At 41.6% G+C, this 24,563-nt stretch overlaps 1 protein-coding gene across 1 annotated transcript; it reads right to left on the reverse strand.

The window, feature by feature from the left end:
* Positions 1-2,885: 2,885 nt before the first annotated feature.
* On the reverse strand, positions 2,886-15,064 carry LOC117591079 (prolyl endopeptidase). Its single transcript, XM_034284182.1, has 3 exons — positions 12,821-15,064; positions 7,595-7,598; positions 2,886-2,904 (listed from the first exon to the last, which is right to left on the reverse strand). The coding sequence occupies exon 1, from the start codon at positions 15,041-15,043 to the stop codon at positions 12,842-12,844; it is 2,202 nt and encodes a 733-aa protein (XP_034140073.1). The 5' UTR covers positions 15,044-15,064; the 3' UTR covers positions 2,886-2,904; positions 7,595-7,598; positions 12,821-12,841.
* Positions 15,065-24,563: the final 9,499 nt, after the last annotated feature.

Raw genomic sequence — 24,563 nt, forward strand, 5'->3', positions numbered from 1 at the left:
ACATTAACCTCAATCTGCATTGCAGCCAGAGAGCAGGGAGGAGGAGGAGCTGAACCTGTCCTGTGTCCTCGATTGTCCTGCATTGTTAATGTCTTCGTTTAGCATTTAATTTTGCTGTGGTCGTTGGCTCCTCGTTTTTCCCCAGGACCCAGAAGGACCTGCTTCAATGCGTGCGTGGACCACCACGTGACGAATTGGCTGGAATGCACAGAGAGAGACGAGATGAAGGACTCCACGCACAAACACTTCGCAGCCCACCACACTCCCTCGATCCCATGGAGCCGCTGCCCAACTCATAATTCATCCGGATAGCAACACCGAACGAGGAGGTTCCTGTTTTCTATTTGGAGTTTTACTGCTGGCAGGGAAGACTGAAGGGAACTGCCGTTGGTGACGTTTTGACACCATTTTCGGTGCGGCGATGATATGGCATTCATCTTGACAGGCATAACTGCCTCTGATGCCTGCCTTCCACAGCCACACCAAGCGTGTGTGTGTGCCCCACCAGCAGCATGATGATGATGATGGTGATGAAGTCCAAAGTCCGAATGTCCGTTCATCTGTGGAGTGTGTGGAGCGAGTTCTGTGTGTGTGTGTGTGTGTGTGTGTGTGTGTGTGTGTGTGTGTTATGCTGTGTTCGTGATGCATTTACGTCACTAACTTGAATGTTGCAACGCATTTTCGGTCATCCAAAACACAGACACACACGCAGTGACACAGAGAGACACACACACTAGGAGGCAAGGACGTGCAGAGAGACACTGGAAACATGTTGCATACTGCGTTCTGCTGTGTTCCGTCCTTCTGGTTTGCGAAAACCAAAAAATGTCCTTGACACTTAATTCACGATGCAATAATGTGAACTGAAACTGAATGAAGTTGTTTACCCAACGTCCTGTCCCCAATACTGTGCCACATTGGGGCAAAGTGGCCATAAAATTACGATTTTGATTTGTTAAGCAAAGAAATTGTATTCAACGTGGGACATAATGGAAAATTCTATAATTGTGCATAAAGTGTTAAATATTTTCATTTATTTTAATCCTACCTGTACTTTCATTTAATGGGTCCATCTATAGTTCTAATGAACTTGATAACGATGGCTATATTCACGCCTGCCCATACTTTCTTGGGCTTGCGACCAAAGACAACAGTGCTAAAGACTATAACTACTCTGGAGTTTTTCATTATCGAAATACTTGTAAAGAAAAACAGAAAAGCTATTAAATGTATGGATAATAAATGTAACTATTGTAAGTTAAAGTTTTAAGAATCAAATGGTAAGTAAGTATTAAAGTATATTCCAAAGGTTCCCATATATTCTGTAACTTGAAATCCATAAAAATGTATCTTGTTATACTGTTTCACTGGTGTTAAGCGCGTGTGCTTTAAAAATAGTATACTGAAAAGTTTTAGCCTCGTAAACACTTTTCTACACAACAGCAAATGATCTGCACTCCGCCTAACCCCATGTTTTAACAACACTTATACCCCTCAGTCACACTATGTACCAGAGTCCCCTGTCCCCTCCTTTCCTGCCTGCCTGCCATCAGCATCATCATTCTGACCAAAGTGAAATGCAGCAGGCAACACATTGCATTCCCATACTCCAGGCCCCATTCCCATTCCTGTGGACATGCCGAAAAATGTTCGTAAATTACTCGACAATGTGGAATTGAGATGGTGATTGGAGATGAAGGGACGCTCAGTGGCAGCAGCAGGAGGATGCAGAAGGACACTGCTGCAAATATACACATCAACAGCAGCATAAGCAGACCAACAACAACCAGTAGCAAGAACAACAACCGAGAGGCAACAACTAGAACAACACTCATCTCATCGCTCATGTTGGTGATGATGCATTTTGCGGTCTGTCACACAAAATACAACTTGACGGATCTGTGTGCAAAAACTGTTTTTCAAGCTATCAACCAATTTGGCCACGGCTGCACGCCAGGCCAGTGCTACGGCTACTGCCACTGCCACTCCTCCCTCCTTCTAAACGCAGTGCTCTTCGTGGCCCTGTCCAGAGCAGTCTCTGACTGCCATATCACTGACTGGTGCGGGGTGGGAATAAAGTCCATGAGACGACAATGCTGGTGGGCAGAGAACGCATCGCAGAACACGCGTCCTCGTAGGTGGGGTCCTGTTTGCCGCTGGCCGTTTGCACACTGGCCTCTTGACGCTGCGCTGCACGCACCCACTAAATACTTTTTGGGGGTTACTCTTTTGTGAGAAAATGAGAGAGTATTCGAGATTTTGAAAGCAGTTTGTTAGTTTTTCGATAGTTATTTTAATGGAATTTTACATAGATTCGATGGGGATTGATAGCTAGGGTATCTTTTGATCAATTATTCCTACTTGGGTTCTGCTTATGAGCTATTTTTTTCATTATCATGCTAACTATTGAAGTTAAGATATGTTGTTGCTATAGAAATTTTACTAAAATAATGACAACCATCAGTTCTGGCTATGAAATTTGATAGCTTGCCTAGAATTTCTAAAATTTCTTTAATGAACATATTCTGTATTATCCATACAAAAATTGACCTTTAATTAGGCTATATATTATATCAGATTTATAGGCAGTAGATTCAGTCAATTCTATAAAGGAATGATGCACTTCTGCTAGGTATTAAATCATACGTTGATACTTTACTTTTATAAAAATAACTTAGTTAAAAATGTTTCTATAAACTCTCCACAGGAATTTTGAAGATTGGAAGATTCCAAACTACAGCCATCTAATATTTCCTAGAGCATCGTTAATTCGATGTGCTGAATTATTTCAGCATTATCTTGTTGCATTTTTTTGTGTTATATCAGGGATGAGGTCAGCCTTTGCCTTTTCTCACCCGTTTATGTGTTTTGGTATTTTTTTCTGTTGTGTGTGTGTGTCTTGCTCTAATATTTTGAGTGTGTATTTTCTGGCCACGATGATGTCCTGCTTGTGCGAGTGTCCTGTGTGAGAGTGGCAGCGGAGCGGAGGCTCTGTGTGTCATGTCGTCACTGCGTGAAATGTTTGTGGCGGAATGAAGGGACATGCAGAGAGCAGAGCAGGCCATAGCCCATAGAACCAGAACCAGAGCCAGAGCCCTCGCTCGTGTGTGTTGCAAGGCTAGTTTTGAAATTTATGTAACTCTGGTGAGTCGAGGGTTTTATTTTTCCCTTTTTGCTGCTGTTTGTTGGCATCATGAACATTAACTGCCATTGGCCATAGTCCACAATCCAGTCTCCACATGTCACAGACCAGGGACACACTTCACTTGGATGCTGCTCCTCGGACTGACTACTCCTGCTTTTTGGTAGTAGTTGATGGTCGTAAATGTCAGATGCGCGTTTTCCCTTTGGACACTAAATGTCGTCCAGCTGGAATTATCTTCACGGCTCCCTCTCTATTTTTTTCTGAGTTTTTCTGTTTTTTTTGTTTGCTTATTTTTCTAGCTGGCGCATCAATTGCTCATAAATCATGAATCATTTATTTGCAATTATATGGATATCCACATTTACAATACCTGAAGTTAGCTCTCGGCGGACATCATTCAAGGATTATGCTTTTAGCTGAATAAGAGGTGCCTGCCTTTCCAGTTTTGTGTCTCATCAATTTCTGGCCGATCATCATGAAATGCATCTTAAGAGAATAAACATTGTCTGGACCGAAAGAACACTATACTGGGATACTATTCTGTGTATGTGGAGAATATATTATCTTGTGTCATAATATTGACAAACACCTGATACATCTGTAACTGAACCAGACGGAAAAGGTTCAAGGGAGCGTCTACATACAAGAAAGTATGGAGATTTGCACTGATTCTTTCATTCCCTTGATTTATACAAAGCACAAAGCTTCAGATTTGCCCACAATCTGTACACACAATGAAACATAAAGTGATGAATATTTCATGTTGCATAAATTGCGCCCAAAACCGGAAAAAACAGTCAGAGGAAAACCATTCATTTTGCTTTTTCGTATAACAAAACGAGAAGGGACGTGTGAGACGCTTCTTACGCGTCTCAACTTGTATACCCGGTACTCAGTAGGACATCTGTATCTTAGCGGTTTTTTTTCTAATTTTAAATTTTGTCTTAATCTGTCATCTACATCTACATGACAGTGCGCGCATACAGCAGACAAGATGCAAAATTTGGTGGCTCTAGCTCTTATAGTCTCTGAGAACTAGCCGACAAACAAGACGGTCAGACGGACAGACAGGTTCAATCGACTCGACTATTTATGCTAATCAAGAATATATATACTTTATGGAGTCGGAAACTTTTCCTTCTGATCGTTACATACATTCATTTTGTGCACAAATACAATTTTTTATACCTATTTACTGTTAGAACTGGGATCCGATTGGACCATTATTATAGCCAGAATAATTTTCAATGGGTGCGCCCACCCCGTCCATCATCTTTTTTGTTTTTTGCACATTCTCTCACTCCACACTCTGCTTCGTGCGTATGTGGCTCTAGGGGAGAGCTAAAAGGGCGTGTTGGAATGATAAGTGATTTAGAAGTAGATGACATACATACATATATAGAAAAAATGTAAAATTAAAAAAAAAAACAACTAAGGTTTTATGATGTTTTATGAAGATGTTTTACTGAGTACCGGGTCTAAAAGTTGCGACGCGTAATAAGCGTCTCAAACGTCCCTACACGTTTTACATTATTTTATGGTACTATCCGGTATTTTCTCGGTACTTTGGTTACTAATCATTACATTCCAATATATCCGACAATCCCCATAGCCATAAGAACAAGTCAGAGTACACCACTACCCCACACAATTTGGCTCAAACAATCGACGACTCCACTTGGACTGTTTGCAGTAGACATGTGGAAAAAATTAAATTTCTATCGTTTACAAGCCATCAACAGAATGGTGAAAATTGAATTTCATTTGTTAAACAATTTGTTTGCAACTCCAGTGTCCAGAGAGAGGAGCCACATTTAGCAGCAGCTACAGAAGCCAAAGCAGCAGAATCTTGATTCTCTCTATTAAGCCGACTGTCCGCAACAGATATTTGCAGACCCCAAAAGTGTATAATTTGAGGCAAAGCTTCGTACAAAACACTTTGGAGTATGTTTCTGATGATTTTCTGGGCAGAGCAGGGCTCTTCTCTGCTCTTGTAATACGCAAAATGTTTTGGGTTTTTATACCCGGTACTCGAAGAGTAAATAGGGTATATTGTATTTGTGCACAAAGTATTTAACACACAGAAGGACACGTTTCCGACCCCATAAAGTATATATATTCTTGATCAGCATCAATAGCCGAGTCGATTGAGCCATGTCTGTCTGTCCGTCCGTCCGTCCGTCTGTCCGTCCGTCTTGTTGAGCGCCTAGATCTCAGAGACTATAAAAGCAAGAGTCACCAAATTTTGCATCCAGACTTCTGTATGCTCACTGTTACAAGTGTATTTCAAAAATGAGCCACGCCCCCTGCAGCCTTCACGCCTTCACGCAGTGTGCGGCTGCCTCTGTCACGTATCTGCCTCTGAAGTGAGTCTGCAGTGTGTGGGTCTTGGGAAGCGGGGAGAGGTAAAGGAGCGTGTTGTAGATGTAGATGACAGATGAAGAAAAAATGTAAAATGGGACAAAAAACCGCTAAGGTACTGAGTACCGGGTATAAAAGCTGTGACGCGTAAGAAACGTCTCATACGTCCCTTCTCGTTCTTTTTTCCATTTGTAGCAGGGCGGGGGTGGGAGTAAATTATCCAATTTTGTTCACTTGATTGACTGCACTTTTGATGCTCGCTGCCAGTGCCACACAAAACCTCAATGCAGATGCTGCTGCAGCGGAATATAGTACACACCCTGCCAGCAGTCCCTGTCCCTGTTCCTGTCCCAGCCACGGTGCTATGCTTACATGCAACAGCAGCAGCACCTCGTCGTCCAGTCAGCCAGCGTTCCGAAGAGTTTCGTCCCTTAATGGACTTTTGCAATCAGCTGTCAATGCCTCGCCCTGAGTCGCCCGACGGTTATTTATTTTTGGCTCAGTTCCAAGTGTCACCGACTTTGCAGCGATTCCATCAATCAATCGCCTCGAATTATAAATAACCAAAAACCTCAAACGGGGCCGACCGATTGCCAGATTGTACGACTGCCTGACTGGCTGACTGGATGAGTGACTGAATGAGAGAGCTGAGAGATTGAGTGACCTGAGGCGTGCCTGTCCGGCGGCAGCGACGAGATGTTGACGATTTTTGAAAAATTGCCAATCAAAGAAAAACCGCAAAAGAATTCCAAGTCACGTTGCTGCACACAGTTGACATTCTCTTCTCTCCCTCTTTTCGCTCTTTTCCCATTGCCATGTGCCAAAAACAAAAGAAAATTGTTCATTCTATTTTTCAGCATTTCCATTCGCGTTTCATTGTTTTCTGACGAAATACAACAGACGACGACACTCCAAATAGTCCACACAGTCGATATGGTGTCAATCTGGCAAATTGTTTTTCGGCAACTGTTTATTTAATTGCCGGAGAAGGTTTCCTTTGTGTCGATCATTCGTTCTGTAAATGTGCGAATTCTTTGAGCATTAAAAACCATTTGTTTAGGTAGAATATGTTATGCTAGTAGCTATTTATCTTTGTTCGAAATGGCTGGCACTGTGAGGCTGACTGTTTGTGTTTTCCAGGCTGAAATGTAGCACATGGTAAGGATTTGAGGGGTTTCTGGTAGATGGGTAATGGTAGATCACACTTTTATCAAGTTTCACATCGTTTCTAAAGGGATATGGAAACTAAAATAATTGATGGAAAATTATTTAGAGTGCGATTTTTAGCAAACTATGGCTTGCTTCGACAACAGATCCTCCGATGGAGGAGTTATTAATTAAAGAAATAATTGTAATTATAATTATTACCAATTATTATTACAAATTCACTCTATGATATTTCTACCCTAAAATCTACCTAAAATACGTCGAGTTCTTAACTTCAAAGACTCCACTAACAATTGGCCTCTTTTGGGCTCTCACTTCCATCAATCTTCACAGAGGAATGACTGGTATTGACTGGTATTGGTGCTGCTCTCTCTCAAGTGCAGCGAATCAATCAAACTCGAATGCCAACGGATCGGTCAACAAGCCTGATTAATGTGTAGAGAGTCCACTCTCAGAGTATATTGTCTGTCTAATGATGAGAAAACATTATAAAACAAAAACGAGAAGGGACGTGTGAGACGCTTCTTACGCGTCACAACCTTATACCCGACACTCAGTACTACATCTACACCTTAGCGGTGTTTTGTCAAATTTTAAATTTTTTCTTCATCTGTCATCTACATCTACAACACTTCTCATACCAGCACTCGCGCCTGAGGCAGTGAGAGAATGTGAAAAAAACAAATATAAGCTGCGGGACGGGGTGGGTTTAGCCACTGCATATTAATTTCTTCATTCTGGGTATAATGGTCCAATCGGATCCCAATTTTGTGATCTGATAGATATGGTCAATCCCTACGGAATGGCGTTTTCAGTTTTCTTTTATCTTCAAAATTGTCTGGGTGCAACATTTGGTGGCTCTAGCTTTTATGGTCTCTGAGATCCAGGCGCTCAACAAGACGGACGGACGGACAGACAGACATGGCTCAATCGACTCGGCTTTTAATGCTGATCAAGAATATATACACTTTATGGGGTCGGAAACGTTTTCTTTTGTGTGTTACATACTTTGTGCACAAATATATTATACCCTAGTTACTCTCCGAGTACCGGGTATTATAAGTATCTTGAAGAAATCATTGGGGCACCAGCACTTGCTTACATTTATCATTTACATGAAATTTGTGTTGCACAGCAAACGGAGCTTTGAAGTGTCTCCTCCTCTTAGGGGTAATGTCAATATCATCATTCAACTTGAAAAGGCACAACACAGCTTTGAATTGATTTCGAATATCGAATTCCATCGAACTGTGCCGGATTTCAGCTACACGGATTGACATACAGACAGAGATCAGGTAACAGCAGTGTAAATCAGCGGGCAAACAACAATCGAATGCATTCGCACTCGAGATTGGTGATCGAGTTGTGGTGGATGTGTACGGATCTCCGTTCAGGCCCTCGATTTCGATGCCATCAATGTCATTATCAATATCAACAACATGATTGGACATAAAGTAAAAACGCAGCGAAACGCAGTCGAAGCGAAGCTCTCGATCTCATATATGGATATCGATCTCTCTATCTCTCTCTCTCTCTCTGAACAGTCGGTTTTGATCGAGTAAACAAAGACTCACTAACTGCTCTCAATCAAAAATTTGATTATTTTGATGTGATATGAGCGATGCTTCAGAGATGCAACACTGATGCATGCTACATACTGCTTGCTGCACTCCCCACACAGACTCGCACTAGCAACAGCACCAGAAATAGAACCAGCAGCAGCAACAGAACTGTGGCACCGAAGTACTTTAGGGACTATAACAACACAAAATGGGCCTAGAAGCACACAGCACATCACACAGCAAACAGCTGCCCGTGCCTCAGTCCCCGTGTAGCATCTGCATCTCAATCTTTTGCTTGTCAGCGTATCCCATATCCATGATATTCGTGGAAATTACACTTGAAAGCTCTCAATTGTAAGAGAATACGAATTGACTTTCAGAACACCAACGCGTTCGCAACGCATCGAAAGAGCAAAACAAACAGACCCCAGAAAGAAAATATTTAAAAATTATGTGTTAAAGTTTGAGTACTTTGTAGGTGTTATAAAGTGAAAATTTGAAGAAATTAAAAGAGGTATTTTTCTTTTCTTTGAAAATAGTTCTTTTGGATGGATAAAGATGAAAAGAGCTGATTATGATAGATGTGTTGTTATATAATGAATAAATAATAAACTACATTTTAATATAACCTCTAGAGCTCCACTTTTTATGATAACTAGTGCCATAAGTCATGCAGCAGTGCTCCTCCGTTGGTTAAGCGGGAGGTGGTAGACGACTTTCTAGAGATATGAAGAGTTAAATTAACAGAAAAAGAGTATGACAACTGATTGTGGCCACATTTCCTCATATAGAACACACTTGAACACCCTTTACTTCACTGAGTGGAGGCCAGGATAAATATCAGTCAGATGATTTGAGCTGATTATGGGAGGTTTTACTGCATTTATTGATTAAATAGAACGACCAAAAACCATTATATCTATTATATATTATTGAACTTGAACGGAAACTAGTACCTGACTTCAAAAACCTCAAACCTAATAAAACTCACAATACAAAATTATTTTCCCCATTTTAAATATATTTTCCATGGCTTTCCTTCTTTTAATGAACTAAAAATCATATCTAGACCAACTCTATGTCATTTGTCATCACAAAAAACTTATCCACAAAGCTCATTAACCTTTATTTGTGTGTACTCCAAAGCAGTTCGTGCACTCCAATTCTCCCACAAACTGGGAATAAAAGAAACCAATGAATATTATAAATACTCGTAATAAAATAACCCAAAGCAATCCCTCTCAAGTGTTTGTGGGTAGAGATACGTACAGAGAGAGGAGTTCAACCAATAATGTATGTATCGATCCGTTCGTCTGGTCTTTCGATTATCTGTCATATATGTGCGCCATTGTGTAATGGTGTTTTGAACTCGTTTTTATACCCGGTACTCGAAGAGTAAATAGGGTATGTTGTATTTGTGGGGAATAACGAATGTATGTAACGCACAGATGGAAACATTTCCGACCCCATATTCTTGATCAGCTCACCAAATTGGGATCCGATGGAATCATTATTCTTGATCAGCAACAATAGCCGAGTCGATAGAGCCTTGTCTGTCTGTCCGTATGTCCGTCCTTATGAGCGCCTAGTTCTCCGAGACCAAAGGAGATGGGGCAGCCAAGTTTAGCATCCTAACTTCTGTATGCTCTCACTGTTACAAGAATTTTTCAAAAATGAGCCCCGCCCCCTTCCGCCCCTACAAAGGGTGAAAATCTCCCACAGCCAAAATTTTGAAGAAAAAATAAAACTAAAAACGGCATTCCATAGGGAATGGCTATATCTATCAGATCACCAAATTGGGATCCGATGGAATCATTATTATAGCCACAATGAAGAAATTAATTTGCAGTGGCTAAGCCCACCCCGTCCCGCAGCTTATATTAAGGTAAATGTCCTACTGTGTACCGGGCATAAAAGTTGTGATGCGTACGAAGCGTTTTATTATTTTGGTGTATACAGAGAGCCACTCAAGGCAGAGTCTTGGGATTTCTTGACATTTTTGATTTGAGGCTTTGATTGATTGATTGCTGTGCGGCTTCAAGTCATGATTTTACTTTTTTTTTGCAGAGAGAATTTCATGGATTGGTTCCCACAAATAATGACATAGCGAAAACAACTCTGACAACTCTGATTGAAGGACTAAGCGGATCGGAGTGTGAGTGCGTGAAGGTAAGTTAACCCAAAAATATATACATATTTTTTTATTTTATTTTTAAGACTAATCAACAATGCATCGATAAGGAAAATGGCAGAAACATGCTTCAGGTTTTGCTATGGCTTTGGCCGTTTCTTTTTCTGTTCCTGTTAACTGCCATCACTTCATCCCATGTCATGGCCATGGCTTGCATCCCGATATCTGTATTGAAAAATAAGCCCCGCAAAAAACAGTCCATGCCAGTCGGGTCTGGCTGTCTGTGTGCTATATCTTTAGCATCAATGGCCATAAATAAAACCCTCAAAAGACAGTAGAATGTTTCAAAACAAGAAAGGCATGGGCCTGCCTCCTCCTCGCCTGCTCGCTTGACATACGAGTAAGTAAAGTAGGCACAAAAGTCATCCAATCCCATACCCCTTTCGGGTCACGTGCAATCTGCAGTCGCAGCAGCCACCAAATCGATGGTTGTGCAAATGATTGTGCCACAAACTTAAATTTACCAGAAACACTTAGCTCTAAACACTTAGCAAGCCGTAGAAAATTATACAAAAAATCTACCAAAACTGTCAGGCAAAAGCTGCCCTTAAAGCTGCCCCGGCAATCATGCTTGAACCTTGCGTGTATGTCTTTTACTCGCCATATCAGTCAACAGAGATCTCCGCCATCGAAGAAGGCCGAAAGTGAGAAGCGAGAAGAGAGAGAGAAAGAGATTTTAATTACATCTCTACGACCGATGCCCGATGTCTGTGGGTCTGTGGCAGTTTTAGCAGTGGATATTGGGCTGGTTGCCTGTTGCTATGGCAATTATTTACATTAACACGATCACAACTTAGAGACACTGCACATGCATCATCGTGTTGCTTTGTAGATCGAGATCTCTCTCAAGACTAGAGGAAGGCACCAACCCAGAGACAGAGACAGCGACAGAGTACCCAGACAACAGTCGTTCGAGTCGTCGTTGTTTTCCTGTCGCTGTCGGCGATGTCTGTGGTGCCTGCCTGCCAGGTATGCATATTAATTTATTGGAATCATGTTAGTGAGTCGATATTGATACAAATCCATTTTCGATCGCGTTGCCTCGATACCAAAAAAGCGCCCGAGAACAAGCAGACAGCAGCAGCAGATACCAAAAGGGGCTGTGGGGAGAGGTCTTCGCACACATGCTGGGTCCCTGCCTGCAGTTGGCAGCAAACATTACACAACAGAAGATCAGCAGACAGAAGCCAGAACCAGCCAGCTACCTACCAAAAGTGCTCTGTGGGCAGTGGGCTGCAGGTCTTGCAGGTCTGCATGCCTTGCAGGTCTGTCTCTTGGATCCAAAGGTCTGTCTCTGTCGCCTGTAACCCCCCAGCGTACATCGCATGATCAGCGACCGTATTGAGCGTTAATCGTTCGACCATCATGTGATTATATGTGGGGTTTGCTTGGTTGGGGGAGTTTGGGTTTAGCCATCGCCGTCATGACAGTTTCTTCGATCCTTCTAAATCCTAAAATAGGTAGTGAATAAATGGGCCTGAAAAAATCTCCTCGAAGCTTCAAATGAGGCAATATTCTCAAGCAGTCCAAGAAAGTATAGGTTCTTAAGGATCGAAATATAACCATCGCTTTTGAGACCGCGGAGTCCTCTTGATCTGGGATTTAACATATTGTTTCGGAAAAAATTAAGCCTCTAGTAGTATCAGGGAAACCCCGATAAGGTAGTTTTTTGAGTGAATTCCGATGAGAAATTCTCTGAAGATACAGAAGTAATAAATGCAGACGGATCAAAACAGAAAGAGGCTCTTTTAAGACCTTTTAGTTGTGTTAGGGCTTTCTGATCAACGGAAAAGCTTCTTGAATCAAACAACTTACTAAGAAGAAGTCTCTTTGAACATTTAGTTAAGCTGGAGCTCGGCATCATTTTGATAAGCGATTGAAAAAGTTGATGGCTGTAAAACAAAAGCAGTGTTTCTAAAGATCCATAGAAATGGTTTTATAAGTTCCAGGACGGTATACTCTCTTTAAATATAGGGGAATGTCGTATTTCTGAATGTAAACATAGGAAAAGTGGTAAAAGATAAATGCTAACTAGAAACTTAATTATGAACGTTGGTCAAAAAGTGAAAGTTTCTCTCAAATTGAAGATGCTCATCTTCATTTTGCCTAGACCCTGATCAAAGCTGGATATTATCTTAAAAAGATGTGAAATATAAGACTATTACTACTTGAATAACCTTAAATAAGAACAGCTTTTGGAGAATATCTGCATGGATATTTAATTTCCATGAACAATTTTCAGTTTAATTGAAATTGTATTAGATTGTCAGCCCATTTACGGCAACATTGTTTGATTTTCGTATAGGCTGCTGCTGTGGTATCTTTTGCTGCTAAAAGGTCTGTTTTTAAAGATACAAATCCCTCTGTGTGTATCTGAGTATCAGATTTTTGTGCCTGTTAGTGTGTATATTCTGCTTAAAGATTGACTGTATCCATTGTCAAACTCTTCAAGTAAAAGGACAGTATATCGGTGGCCTCTTTGATACGCATTGTTGTGGGTTTGCCAGCGCCATGCCCAGCCTTGGTGTAGACCCGCAGGAGTATCGGATTATTCTGGAACTCCGATTGACGTACAGCTTCCTGGAGGGCGGCGACAAACTTCAGCGAATGTAAAGGACTGACACGATCATCGTGATCGGCAGTTAGAATTAAAGTGGACGGATACTCCTTCGATGTTTCCTTTGGGGTGTGCACATTGTGCAACGGCGAGTAGCCATGGAGATTCTCAAAGTGCTCCTTTTCATCGGGATTGCCATAGTCGGAGCACCAGGCATGTCCGATGGTGAATTTGTGGAAACGGAGCATATCCATGACGCCCACTTGGGCAACAGCAGCGGCAAACAAATCCGGACGCTGATTAATGCATGCCCCAACGAGTAGACCCCCGTTCGAAGCACCCTGGATGGCCAAACGATCCTTGGAGGTGTACTTGTTGCAGGTCAAGTACTCGGCTGCAGCTTGAAAATCATCGAAGACATTTTGTTTCTTCAGTAGTCTTCCGGCATTGTGCCACTTGATTCCATATTCTCCGCCGCCGCGTAGATTCGGATATGCCACAACCCCATCGAAGGCATCTATAAACGTGACGGCTGTGATGCCAAAGGAAGGCATTAAGCTGTGATTGAAGCCCCCATATCCATAGAGTAGACAAGGACGCGGCTCTAGGGTGTAGCGTTTTTTGCGAATAATAAACATGGGTATGTCGGTGTCGTCCTTGCTTTTGTAGAACACCTGCTCAACGGCATACGAGTCCCTCGAGAATTCCTCCAAATTCAGTTTAATTTCACGATGAACTTTCGGCTCCTCCTCGGGCTTGGCAAAGTCATATTGATAGATGATGCCAGGGGTGAGAAAGGACGAAAAACTATAGAAAATCTCCGAGTATTTCTTTTCGCCAGAAACCCCTGAAATAGTGCCAATATCCAGATCAAATTGTTGCAACATTTTGCCCGTTGCCAATTCGTACGAGTGCAGGACACTCTTCACATCTCGTATGTAGCAAACCACAAGCTTATTATCATGGGCACACAAAGCCCACTCCATGACATCCTTCTCGTGCTCGGGAATCACCGTTTTCCAATGCTCTTCCTGAGGATGTTCCACATCAATTATAACCAGGCGGTAATTAGGGGCACTCTTATTGGTGCGAAAGTATAGCCGAGATTCCTCGTTGGTGATAAATTCATAATCGGCTTCGAATTTATCGACAATCGGATGGGCATTCATCGGGCCGCAGATTTCCTCACCCGCATTGATGTTCGCGTAGTATAGCATATTATCGCGCACTGTATTGCTGATATATATAATCAGATACTTGCCACAGTCCGAGACCTCGCTGATGGTGCGCCATGACGGTTGCTCGGGAAACTCCAAAACCATTGTATCCGTTTCCTGCGACTCTCCCAGGCGATGATAGTACAACTTTTGATGCTCATTCTGCTTAGTCTCGGAGCCATCGGTCTTGCCATCCTGACATGGATAGCGACCGTAGAAGAAACCCTTGTTGTCCTTAGTCCAAGCAATGGAAGTAAACTTGACCTTGTCGAGCACCTCGTCGATGTCCTTGCAGTCCTGTGCCTTGCGGATGCGTATCTTCTCCCAATCAGAGCCACTTTCGCTGAGGCCATATGCCATGTAGGCTCCATCATCGGAGAACGAGGCCTGCGTTATGGCCGTGGTGCCATCGGGGGACAGTTCATTGGGATCAATAAACACTCGACCCTCCTCCTTCAGAGAGTCCTGCTGCATCATGACATGTTGATTCTGGAGCCCTGTGTTCTTGTAGTAATAATAAAAGCAGCCATTGCGCATGGGTGTGCCATATTTCGGATAGTTCCAGAGCTTCGTCAGCTTCATATTGATATTTTGCCACTCGTCGCAATTCTCCAGAAAGGGCTGACTGATGGCATTCTGTGCATCGATGAAACGATGAGTCTCTTGTGCCTCAGGATCCTCCAGCCAGCGATAGACATCCCTTACGCCGATACCATGAATGGTTTCATTCACAGACTCATCCTTATGGGCCACAGGATATGCAATCTTCAGCTTATTTTGCTTCACCATCGACGAAGCGTTGAGGTTCGTCGGAGGGTTAACCGACACTCGTGATTGAGACATGACTGAATTGATTTTTTGGCTAGGAAATTTAAACAAAAGTAGATTATTTTTTGAGACAATTTTGTTTATAAATTTTTGTTGTAAAGCAGATTGAAAAAAAATTTTGTACATTAATTTTGTTGTCAGCGGAGCATACATTTGATTTATCTCCGGATACGACTTTGCCGGAGCTTGAAGGCAAACTGAGAGATGTATAGGATTTTGGATAGATATTTACAGGTCATCTACGATTTCGGAAGTTTTTAGAGGCCATAGAAATATGTGAAATATATGTCTATGTAGCCTGGAACCTATTTTCTCCTTGGTTTACCTTTTGCTGGCTGGTGAGGAACAACTTTTCTGTAAGGTTTTCTTTTCTTTGTTGCGACTTTAATCAGGCGCCATGTCGCACTAATTGTAGCAATTCATTTTCCTAAAAAAGAAAACGAGATGAGTAAAAGTTTCAGAGCTGCCAATCGATGGACGTAGTGGGAGGCTGGTGGTGCTGCCAATCGAAAGAAAGAGTGTGAGGAGTAAATCTGCCAAGCAATGGAAATGGGAGTGAGTAGTGCAAAGAATTGCAAAGAGGAAATTAGAAAGCATGGGCGCTACAGCCTCCACTTAAGGAACGAGAAGGGACGTGTGAGACGCTTCTTACGCGTCACAACTTTTATACCCGGCACTCAGGACTACATCTACATGTAGAAGACATCGCCAACCACTAGATATCGTTCACATTACAGAACACGTAGTAAAAAGCCTACTAAATAAAATGCATCAAAATAATTGGATCAGTTAATCGTATTTTCCAATTTATGAGATATTTAAAATAGCAATAAAATTGGTACTTTTTCCCTGCACATTCCGTGCAATAATGACCGCTATCTATGAAAATTTCTTATACGCAACTTTGATGGTCACTCTTTTTCTAAGACAGAACGTTAAAAACCGAGTCTTGGTTTTAACTTTTAAAAATTAGCTTTTGGCCACTGTTTCCGCAACTCCTCGCAACCAGTTCGGAATCAAAATCTCGAAATAAAAAGCCAAGTGCTGCTGGTTCGACCGAGTCGGAATTCACATCAATTTAATCTCTTCTTCTTTACAATTTCGATATTCACCTATTAAATGCATGTTCTTCCTCTTTCTCTATCGTATTCACATATCACATGTATGTTCTATAGCAACAAGCTTCTGTCAGTATGTCGTAAATGCAACAATTCAATAGCTTAATGCTACAAATTCATTTTACTTATACAAAATACTAATTGCTCCGGGCCATAATTCGGCTAATTGGCGTAAACAGCCACCAAAACTGGTCATTGGGACAAAATTGTGCATCTGCACCTCAGCGGTGTTTTGTCAAATTTTAAATAGGCAGGGGCCGAGTGAAGCAGAAGCAGAATGTGCATGAGAGAATGTGAAAGGAACAACAAAAGCTGCTGGACAGGGTGGGTTTAGCCACAGTAAATTAATTTCTTTATTCTGGCTATAATAATGATCCGATCGGATCCCAATTTGGTGATCTGATAGATATGGCCATTCCCTACGGAATGTTTTAGTTTTCTTTTTTATCTTCAAAATTGTAGATTTGGTAGGTTTTCACCCTTTTGCGGGGGCGGAAGGGGGCGTGGCTCATTTTTGAAATACACTGGTTTCAGTGTGAGCATACATAAGTCCGGAGCCAAAATTTGGTGGCTCTAGCTCTTATAGTCTCTGAGAACTAGCCGCCAAACCAGACGGACAGACGGACAGACAGACATGGCTCTATCGACTCGGCTATTGATGCTGATCAAGAATATATATACTTTATGGGGTCGGAAACGCTTCCTTCTGTGCGTTACATACAACCGTTATTCGCATAAATACAATATACCCTATTTACTTTTCGAGTACCGGGTATAAAAAGTCTGCTCTCAAAAGACTGAGAAATGGAACGTCTCCCCTCAAAAGACTGTGTTCTAGTGAAGGTCTACATTAAATTATTGAAATTCCCCGTCTTATGTGTCAAATGTCTGACCAAATTGGGTGGAGGCCCCAACCACACGACACGTTAACATCTTCGGGCCACTCTGGCTGTGTGATTGTTATTGTTGGTGCTGCTGATGCTGCTGGTTGACTGGCTGTAAGCCTAAGCATGCTGAGCATGTCAACAAGCTGAAAAACCTCGTGAGCAAAAGAAGCAAGACGAGAACTACGAAGAGAACCCATGAAACTCAGGCAGAGAGAGCGGACGAAAGAGAAGTAACAAGTCAAATGCGCTGACAGCCAACATGAGGGCAACATCTGCAGCGAACAGCCATAACAAGAATGGAAACTATAAAGGATTTTGAGGCGAAGTTGCAGATACCCTTGTCAAGTGATTGCTGATATGGGGAATGGCTGGAAGACAACAGACTTTTAGGGCTACGGGAACTCCTTATGGAAGAGTAAAACAAGGGTCATGGCTGGCATCGATTGCTGCTGCTGCTGCTGAACCCAATGATCGTTAGTTGGGGGATTGTCTCCCGATCGAGATTGTCAACTTTTGCGCTCATCTTCCTCTCCGCACTCTGATACGAGAGGCACGCACTGGACATGGGTAGACTCGGTACTCGAACTCGGTATACAAGTTTATATGCAGATGGAAACCGCGTGTGTATTTGTCGCAAATCGCCAAGATTGCAATCTCATTAAAGCGAATTATTTGTGTTTGCTGACTATGTTCCTACCCGTGCATCTCTCACTTGTGTTCACTCTTTTTTGCGTTGTTCACTGGCTCTGGATCAGCGAGAAAATCGATGAGATTGCTTCTGTTGCTCCTGCATTCATGATTGTTATCGCATTGGAACAAAATTGTTGTTCTTGTTGTGGCGGCTGCTGCTACGATTTGCCAAACGTTTAAATTTCCCTTGCAACAATCCAACACAATCCCCCTCTCCCTTCTCTGAACCGAGTTATATGTGCGATTAACGCTCTGCCGATAATTTTCGATAAGCTCTAGATTTTTGTTGTTGTTGTTGTTGTTGTTGTGCGCCCTAAACTTTGTCACACGATTGGGCTGCGCATTAAATTTATGCAATTTATGCGATGAAAATAGGTGCAGAAATTGTACAGTTTTTTTTATCTAAATGAACAATTTTTTTTTAGAGACGGCTTTCTTGGGGTAGCATTGCCGTTGAAAAAACATTACATTTTACTTGAAACAAATGGTTACAAAAATATGTAATGCTCTAACAAACATTTTCAAATATTTTTGAGCACTCACAGAAAAAACAATCAAATTTGGGATATTTTCCTTTCTGCACAATTTAATGGATTGCATTTTTGAGACATTTATAAGTATAAAAGACTCAAAATAGCCAGAAACTTAAAGGAAACATTTTCAATCATAATTCAAATTACTCTATAAAAGCGAAAGAGTTTTTGGGAGGCATTATATCGCACATTAATTAAGAGGGTGTTGGATTTAATGATTAATTAATGCATGGAGTATTGCTTAGCTTACTCGTATCTATCCATCCATCTATCCCTTTTGTATATGCTTTCTGATGTCTACTCATTAATATTCCTCTATTTTTATTTAAGGCAAATCAGAGCCATATATTTATCACTTTCACTTGCTCAGGATGATGCTATTTAGAGGTAGCCGCAGAGCTCATCAATCTGCAGCAGCAGCAGGCAGCCCTTCTTCCCCAAGCTTCACCTCCCTAGAGATACGAGACGAGAATTTTCTCGCAGTTGGCCACAACAGATGAGAATAGTTTTGGACAGTGAGCAGAACTCTCTCTATCTGTCCTGTTTCGCACTGTCCCTGGAGTCTAATCAGGCTGTAATATGAAGGACAAAGCAGACGAAATCATCAAACTGCTCGAGTTTTGCTCTTGACTTATTGCAGGTGACTCTTTTTTTTACGATACGACTGACCCCTTACCGTACCTCACCCCTTTTTTCATGGGAAGTTTTCTGATCCATTTGGGCTGTCCATTTCCGTTAGATCGAGCTGGACATTTGGCTGAATTTGCAGGTCCAAATGAATAAATTAGTTCCTTGGAGACGCCCTTTCCCTCTAGATTGATTTTCCAGCATTACAATTATTTGCATTATTTTTTCTTTTACTGTTTTGCCTTAAAATACACATTTTAAATATTTATTTCAAGTGGTTGGGTGGGATGGGGTGTGCGGGGCTCTCAAGTGCTGATAGATTTATGCGTTTGCCTCAAACTGTGAGATAAATCGAGTAGAAAACCCAATCGAGAATCGATAGGGAACATGTTAATATACGACTGATACATGGAGTTTCCATTCATTGCGTGGGAGGAAAACTGCGTTGGATCGGGGCTCTTAATGAGGCTGAAAGATTTGGCAATCGAATGACCAAAAGTGGACTTTGGAAACGTGGTGGTCATGCGTGGGGATCGGTTTCGTTCGATTCGTTTTGCTTCGGTTTAGGGGTCGGTCTTTTGGCTACTAGCTTTTCTATTAATTACACTGATTTATGTGCTCATTGTCCATTGTATTTGGGTTTTGGTTGGCACTCCACTGCCACTTGCACTGGATTTGCCAATGCTTGGCACTGGGTCCTTCTCTGCATTGACTTTATGATGGTTAACTTTTTTAATGGTAAAATCCAGTAGATAACAAGAGAGAGAGAGAGAGAGCTGTATCGATCGGGGGATTTCAGGAAAGCACACTTTTCCATTGTTTTTTTTTTCTTTCGCTCTCGAGAAAGTTGATTAAAATTTTAGATCGATCGATAGGTATATACAATATGGCCAGTCGTTTGGGTCAATCTATTGTGAACCAATTTAAGAACACATTGGTAACCATTAGAGACGGAAATTCCTTGGTGGACGAACACAATTTGCATAGACTATACAAGAGACTCCACAAAGATGCCAAGTCAGATTTGAAACGGATGCAAGATGCACATGTGCATGGCTCACAGGTACAGCTACAGCAACACTTACAGATACATTTACACTGTGTCTGTGGCTGTCAAAATAAATTTGAGGCATGAAACGAGCACAGAGATCCGTTCTTTTCCGTTCCGTTTCGAGAGATAGCGAGACGCAGTTGAAATAAATCAGTTTGTAAACATAAATATTTCCCTTCCTTTCTTCGACTGCTATTTTTTTCTTTTTTGCTTTTCGCAGATTTCGTGCATGGAAAATCTCAGCAAAATTGCCTCTGACAATAGGCCAGGGCGAGAAGATTTGCCATCTCATGTGTAAAGTGGGGGAGAGAGAGAGTGTAACGGCAATTTATGGTTCCAGACAACAACAGACCAAAATTAACGTTAACGCGTTAACGATAAATAATAATTTTTACGATGCACAATTTATTGCAACATATTCGAAGGTTAAAACTATACGAGCAAAAATTGAGAATTTCATTAAAAACAACATTTATTAAACAAGATAGTTTATAGATCAAGAAAGGGGTTACTAAATTTGGGTGTGGTTTGAGGAAAATATTTATGAAAACAAAGGATTAAAGAGGGTTTGAATTGCTATGGGAAAGATTATTGTTTACTTACTTTACTTTACTTATTTAGAAAAATTTTAATGGTTTTAGGATTCTTTCCATTCCAAGAAAATAACATTGAAAGCTCTAGAACTGCGGCAGATTTATGCTCGACACGCACAAGCGAAATTGTGTAGAAGAAAAGGCCAGAGAATTGCAAAAATAACAAAAGAGCGATTCGATTTGCACAAGCGAATTCTGCAAAAGAGAATGCACGTGAAAGATTTCCTGGAATGCAATTAAGATACTTTTCATTCCAAGAAAATAGGGAATATATCTCCAGGCGTATGTCCCTCACAGGCGACACAGAACTCAAAGACCTGCCTTGCCATCAGTCAATCCAACATTTCACACTTGAAACAAAGAAATAAACAGCACAATCGGATAGGGGCGATTGGTATATTGCAGTTTTGTGGATCTTTTGGATGCGAACAAGCCGCGATTTGTGGCTGCCGCTGTTTCGTTCTGTGCTCCTGCTTGTCTGTGTATGTGTGTTTTGTCGATATTTGAATTATTTCCATCGCCACTTGGGCCCGCAGGGGGGATGCCCATGATGCTGTTGTGGGCCACTTTTTGGCCACAATTGTGTGGCCTGTGCAGTGTGTAGCGCGCCCCGAGCCAGCCTTTCAGCATACCCCAGTCATTCGAGGAGCGTCACCTGTTGTTGTAAATCAATTGGACGCTGAGTGCCCTAATGTGCTGTCGATGGGTTTACAATCCGACAAAACAGTTGCCACGGACACACAGGGGCACGGACACACGGTGGCACGGGCACAAGGCACAGCACAGTAGGGGCAGGCATGTACAAGTGCATCATCATTGACACCAGCGACCTATTACAGGAGTGTTCTCTAATAAACAATCAATCTGCAGGGTGGCAGAGAGTGTAAAGTGTGGAATTGGGGAAAGCTTTTCACGGAAAAATGCCATTAAAACGCAGTAACGAAAATAACTTTAACTTAAAATTCGATTAATTGAGATGGGGAATCCTGTCATATGTTATTTTATGAAATATTTTTATTTTCAATGTAAGAAATACATGGAAATATAATGGTTTACAGACATAAGTCTGTTCTGTCTGTTAATACTTATTATGGAATTATGATTATTCTTTAGAGTTAATTAGAACATAAATATGTATGCCTATATTTAAAATATTTCATTCATTTTTTTGCATACTAATATTGATTCGGAAAGCTGATTAAACCATAGAAAATTGTAGACAAAATTACGCCTTTTATGTTGCCTTTAAAAGTTCTCAAGTGGCAATGTTTTGGTGTTATTTGATGATTTGATTTTCTTTTCAATCCTCCAAGTATATTGCATTCCCAAACTCACAAATACCGTAGGAAGCTGCAATCAGTTTTGTTCTTCCTCCAATTGCAGGGTCCAACCTTATTCATGTTTCTTCCGCCTCAAACTACCAAAACCTTCGATTAATGGATCGAGTGCCTATGGATCGCAGCCAATAAGCAGCAAAACAGTAGCATTCCAATGCACAAAAAACCAGTCGAGTGTCTTTTGTCGCAACGCAAAAGCAAAGAGAGAGGGCGAAACAAAGAGAGAGAGAGAGAGAGAGAGAGAGAGTGAAAAACCTGAGCCTGAGCCGCAAAACTGTAACAATGGCAGAGCTACAGAGCAGAGCCACAAAGCGATCAAAAGTTAAAGCCCGGCAATGTATCAATGCCAAGCAGGAGAATGGGCAATGGGCAATGGTATGGGGGGATGGGTGCCACTTTCTGAGGAGGCACTTTACCCATTGGCCAGCAGAGCACCAGCAGTCGCTGATGGCATTGCAGAGCAACATTCTCCTGATAGGATATAGCAGCACTGCCCTGATGGGCTGTTCGTGGAGCAGCAGACCTGCCCTGATGGGATGTTCTTCTCCCCATTGTCTTCGTTTTTGGGACCAGCCCAAATGTCAACATTTTGAGATGTTTCCTAGTAGAGCGCAGTAGCCGCATCTTATTGGTGGATACGTGTAGCCTCGGACTTAGGTTGAACATTGTTCATTCCTGGATCGAATCTAACCGGACCTCTCCTTCTCGCTCCATCTCTGTCGATATGAACTTGCGTCTCGTTGTCTCGTTGTCATCACCGAGTTAAAAGAAACAGCAGAAAAAAAGCAAGAAACCCCGAGAGGAAATGTAATCGCATGCCAAACAAAAACACTCTATGAGAAATAATAAACAAATCATTTCGCGTCTGTGTGGATGGAGAAAGAGAATTCCAATTCCGATGCCGATGCCGATGCCGGTTCCGTTTGTGACCACACGCATACGAGGCGCGATATTGATTCGATCGCCAAGGCTGTCAGGACTGTTACGAGGTTGAGGTCCCGTCCCGTCCGCGACTCCACTCCTTTCCGCCATCCATCTGTGAGGGCTGTCGAGGCACTTGATTTGAGTTTTCATAATTGCATGTCTTGCGGTGGAAACTTGGGTGTTTTTCCTAGGAGAAAATGTTGTTGTTGTGGCTGGGGAAAAAAAATCCCACAGGCCATAGATTTGTGTGAGTGTATGTGTTTAATCGGAAATTTCAACAGTGCGGGACAATAGAGTAAGAGAAATAATTCGAATGGGAATGGGTTATTTTTAATGTGCAAATAAAATAAAGATCAGAAAAGAAAATGTTTGACCCTATTAAAAGAGATTTGCGCTTAAATTAAAAATATATTACAATATTTTGAATACATGCAATACATTTTTTTGAAATATAATTTAAATACTTCTCTGACTACTCACGTCAAAATTCATCATGCATTGTATGTATGAGCATTCATACGGTAGTGCAGCAGCGCCCCTCCGTTTTCTTGATATTCTGCATATCTTAAATCTAAAGCAATTATATTTCCCTTACCTAAAGTTGTGTCTCGCACTGTTGAGCATCTTTTCGTTTGGCCTACACACTCGCGAACATCTATCAGTGGAGAATGGTGATTCCTGCCAAGAGTGCCAACTGCTGTGGAGCATCCATGAATTGCGGATCGTCGATCGCCATGGAGAGATGTCGGTGCAGCTCCCACAACACATAACCACCTAAGATGTGATGCTGTAGAGAGACAGTGAAAGAATGCGAGAGGGAATGTTATTGCTGGGACTCTTCGAGGAGCGCGCGCTCCTGTTGATTGCTTTAGTGGAATTGAGTATCGCAGCTGCTGGTGGTATTCTCAAATCTTGTGCTTATTTTAGTGGGTCCAAACTGTAAAAGATATCTCCACAGCTTGTTGCCACCACTGGCAGTAGAGGCACTCGCTCCTACCGCTGCCTGGTGGATCTCTTGATTGATGATTTGTTTATTTGGGGGCAAACATCGCTTCGCACCCCAGAGAAGGGATAAATTATGCCAATATTTGTGTGTGTCTGTCGAGATCTCTGTCTGTATAATTTTTGGGGGGCAAGCAGACATGCCCCAGCGAAAGTGCGAGCCGTATGAGTATTTTTCTTTCTTAATTTATGAATTATAATTTATTCGTGCATTTGGCAATCACTTTTCAGCCGTTCCCTCCATCGTTATGATATAAAACAGCAATTAAAATTGATCTTCCAATGAATGTGGATTTTGGACTGCTCAAGTGTATCAATCTTTTGAGTTTTTCCATTGATTGTGCTGATGGATTTTTGTTGCGTTTTGTTTTCATTGCTTTGCCAGAATTTATTTAAGAAATATGAGTGTTGGTATTTAAAGAGAAATCGTTGAAGAAAAAATTATTTATAAGAGTTATAACAATTTCCATTCCATTAAGGAACATTGAAAATGGTACCGACTGGTAAACAGCACATCAACATCGTAACACCGTTAAGAAACTATTGCAAATGAGAAAAAAAAGTTATATTTCATTAGCTTAATCAAGCCATTTACACCAATCCCTGCTCATGAAACCTTTTAAATTCCAATTCCTCGCGCTTTCCAACATTTCAATCACGAAAATCACTTTCTATTCTATACCATTCTGCACCCCACAAACACTTTTCAATCATATTTACTCCTACTTCCCACTGATCTTAGCGAATTTAGAGATTTAGAAGATGCCTCTACT

Source organism: Drosophila guanche, unplaced genomic scaffold, assembly GCF_900245975.1.
Source record: "Drosophila guanche unplaced genomic scaffold, DGUA_6, whole genome shotgun sequence".
Classification (NCBI taxonomy): domain Eukaryota; kingdom Metazoa; phylum Arthropoda; class Insecta; order Diptera; family Drosophilidae; genus Drosophila; species Drosophila guanche.

What these genes read in the sequence shown, in the direction of transcription:
- LOC117591079 (XM_034284182.1), bottom strand. Translation starts at nt 15,043, where the DNA reads ATGTCTCAATCACGAGTGTCGGTTAACCCTCCGACGAACCTCAACGCT.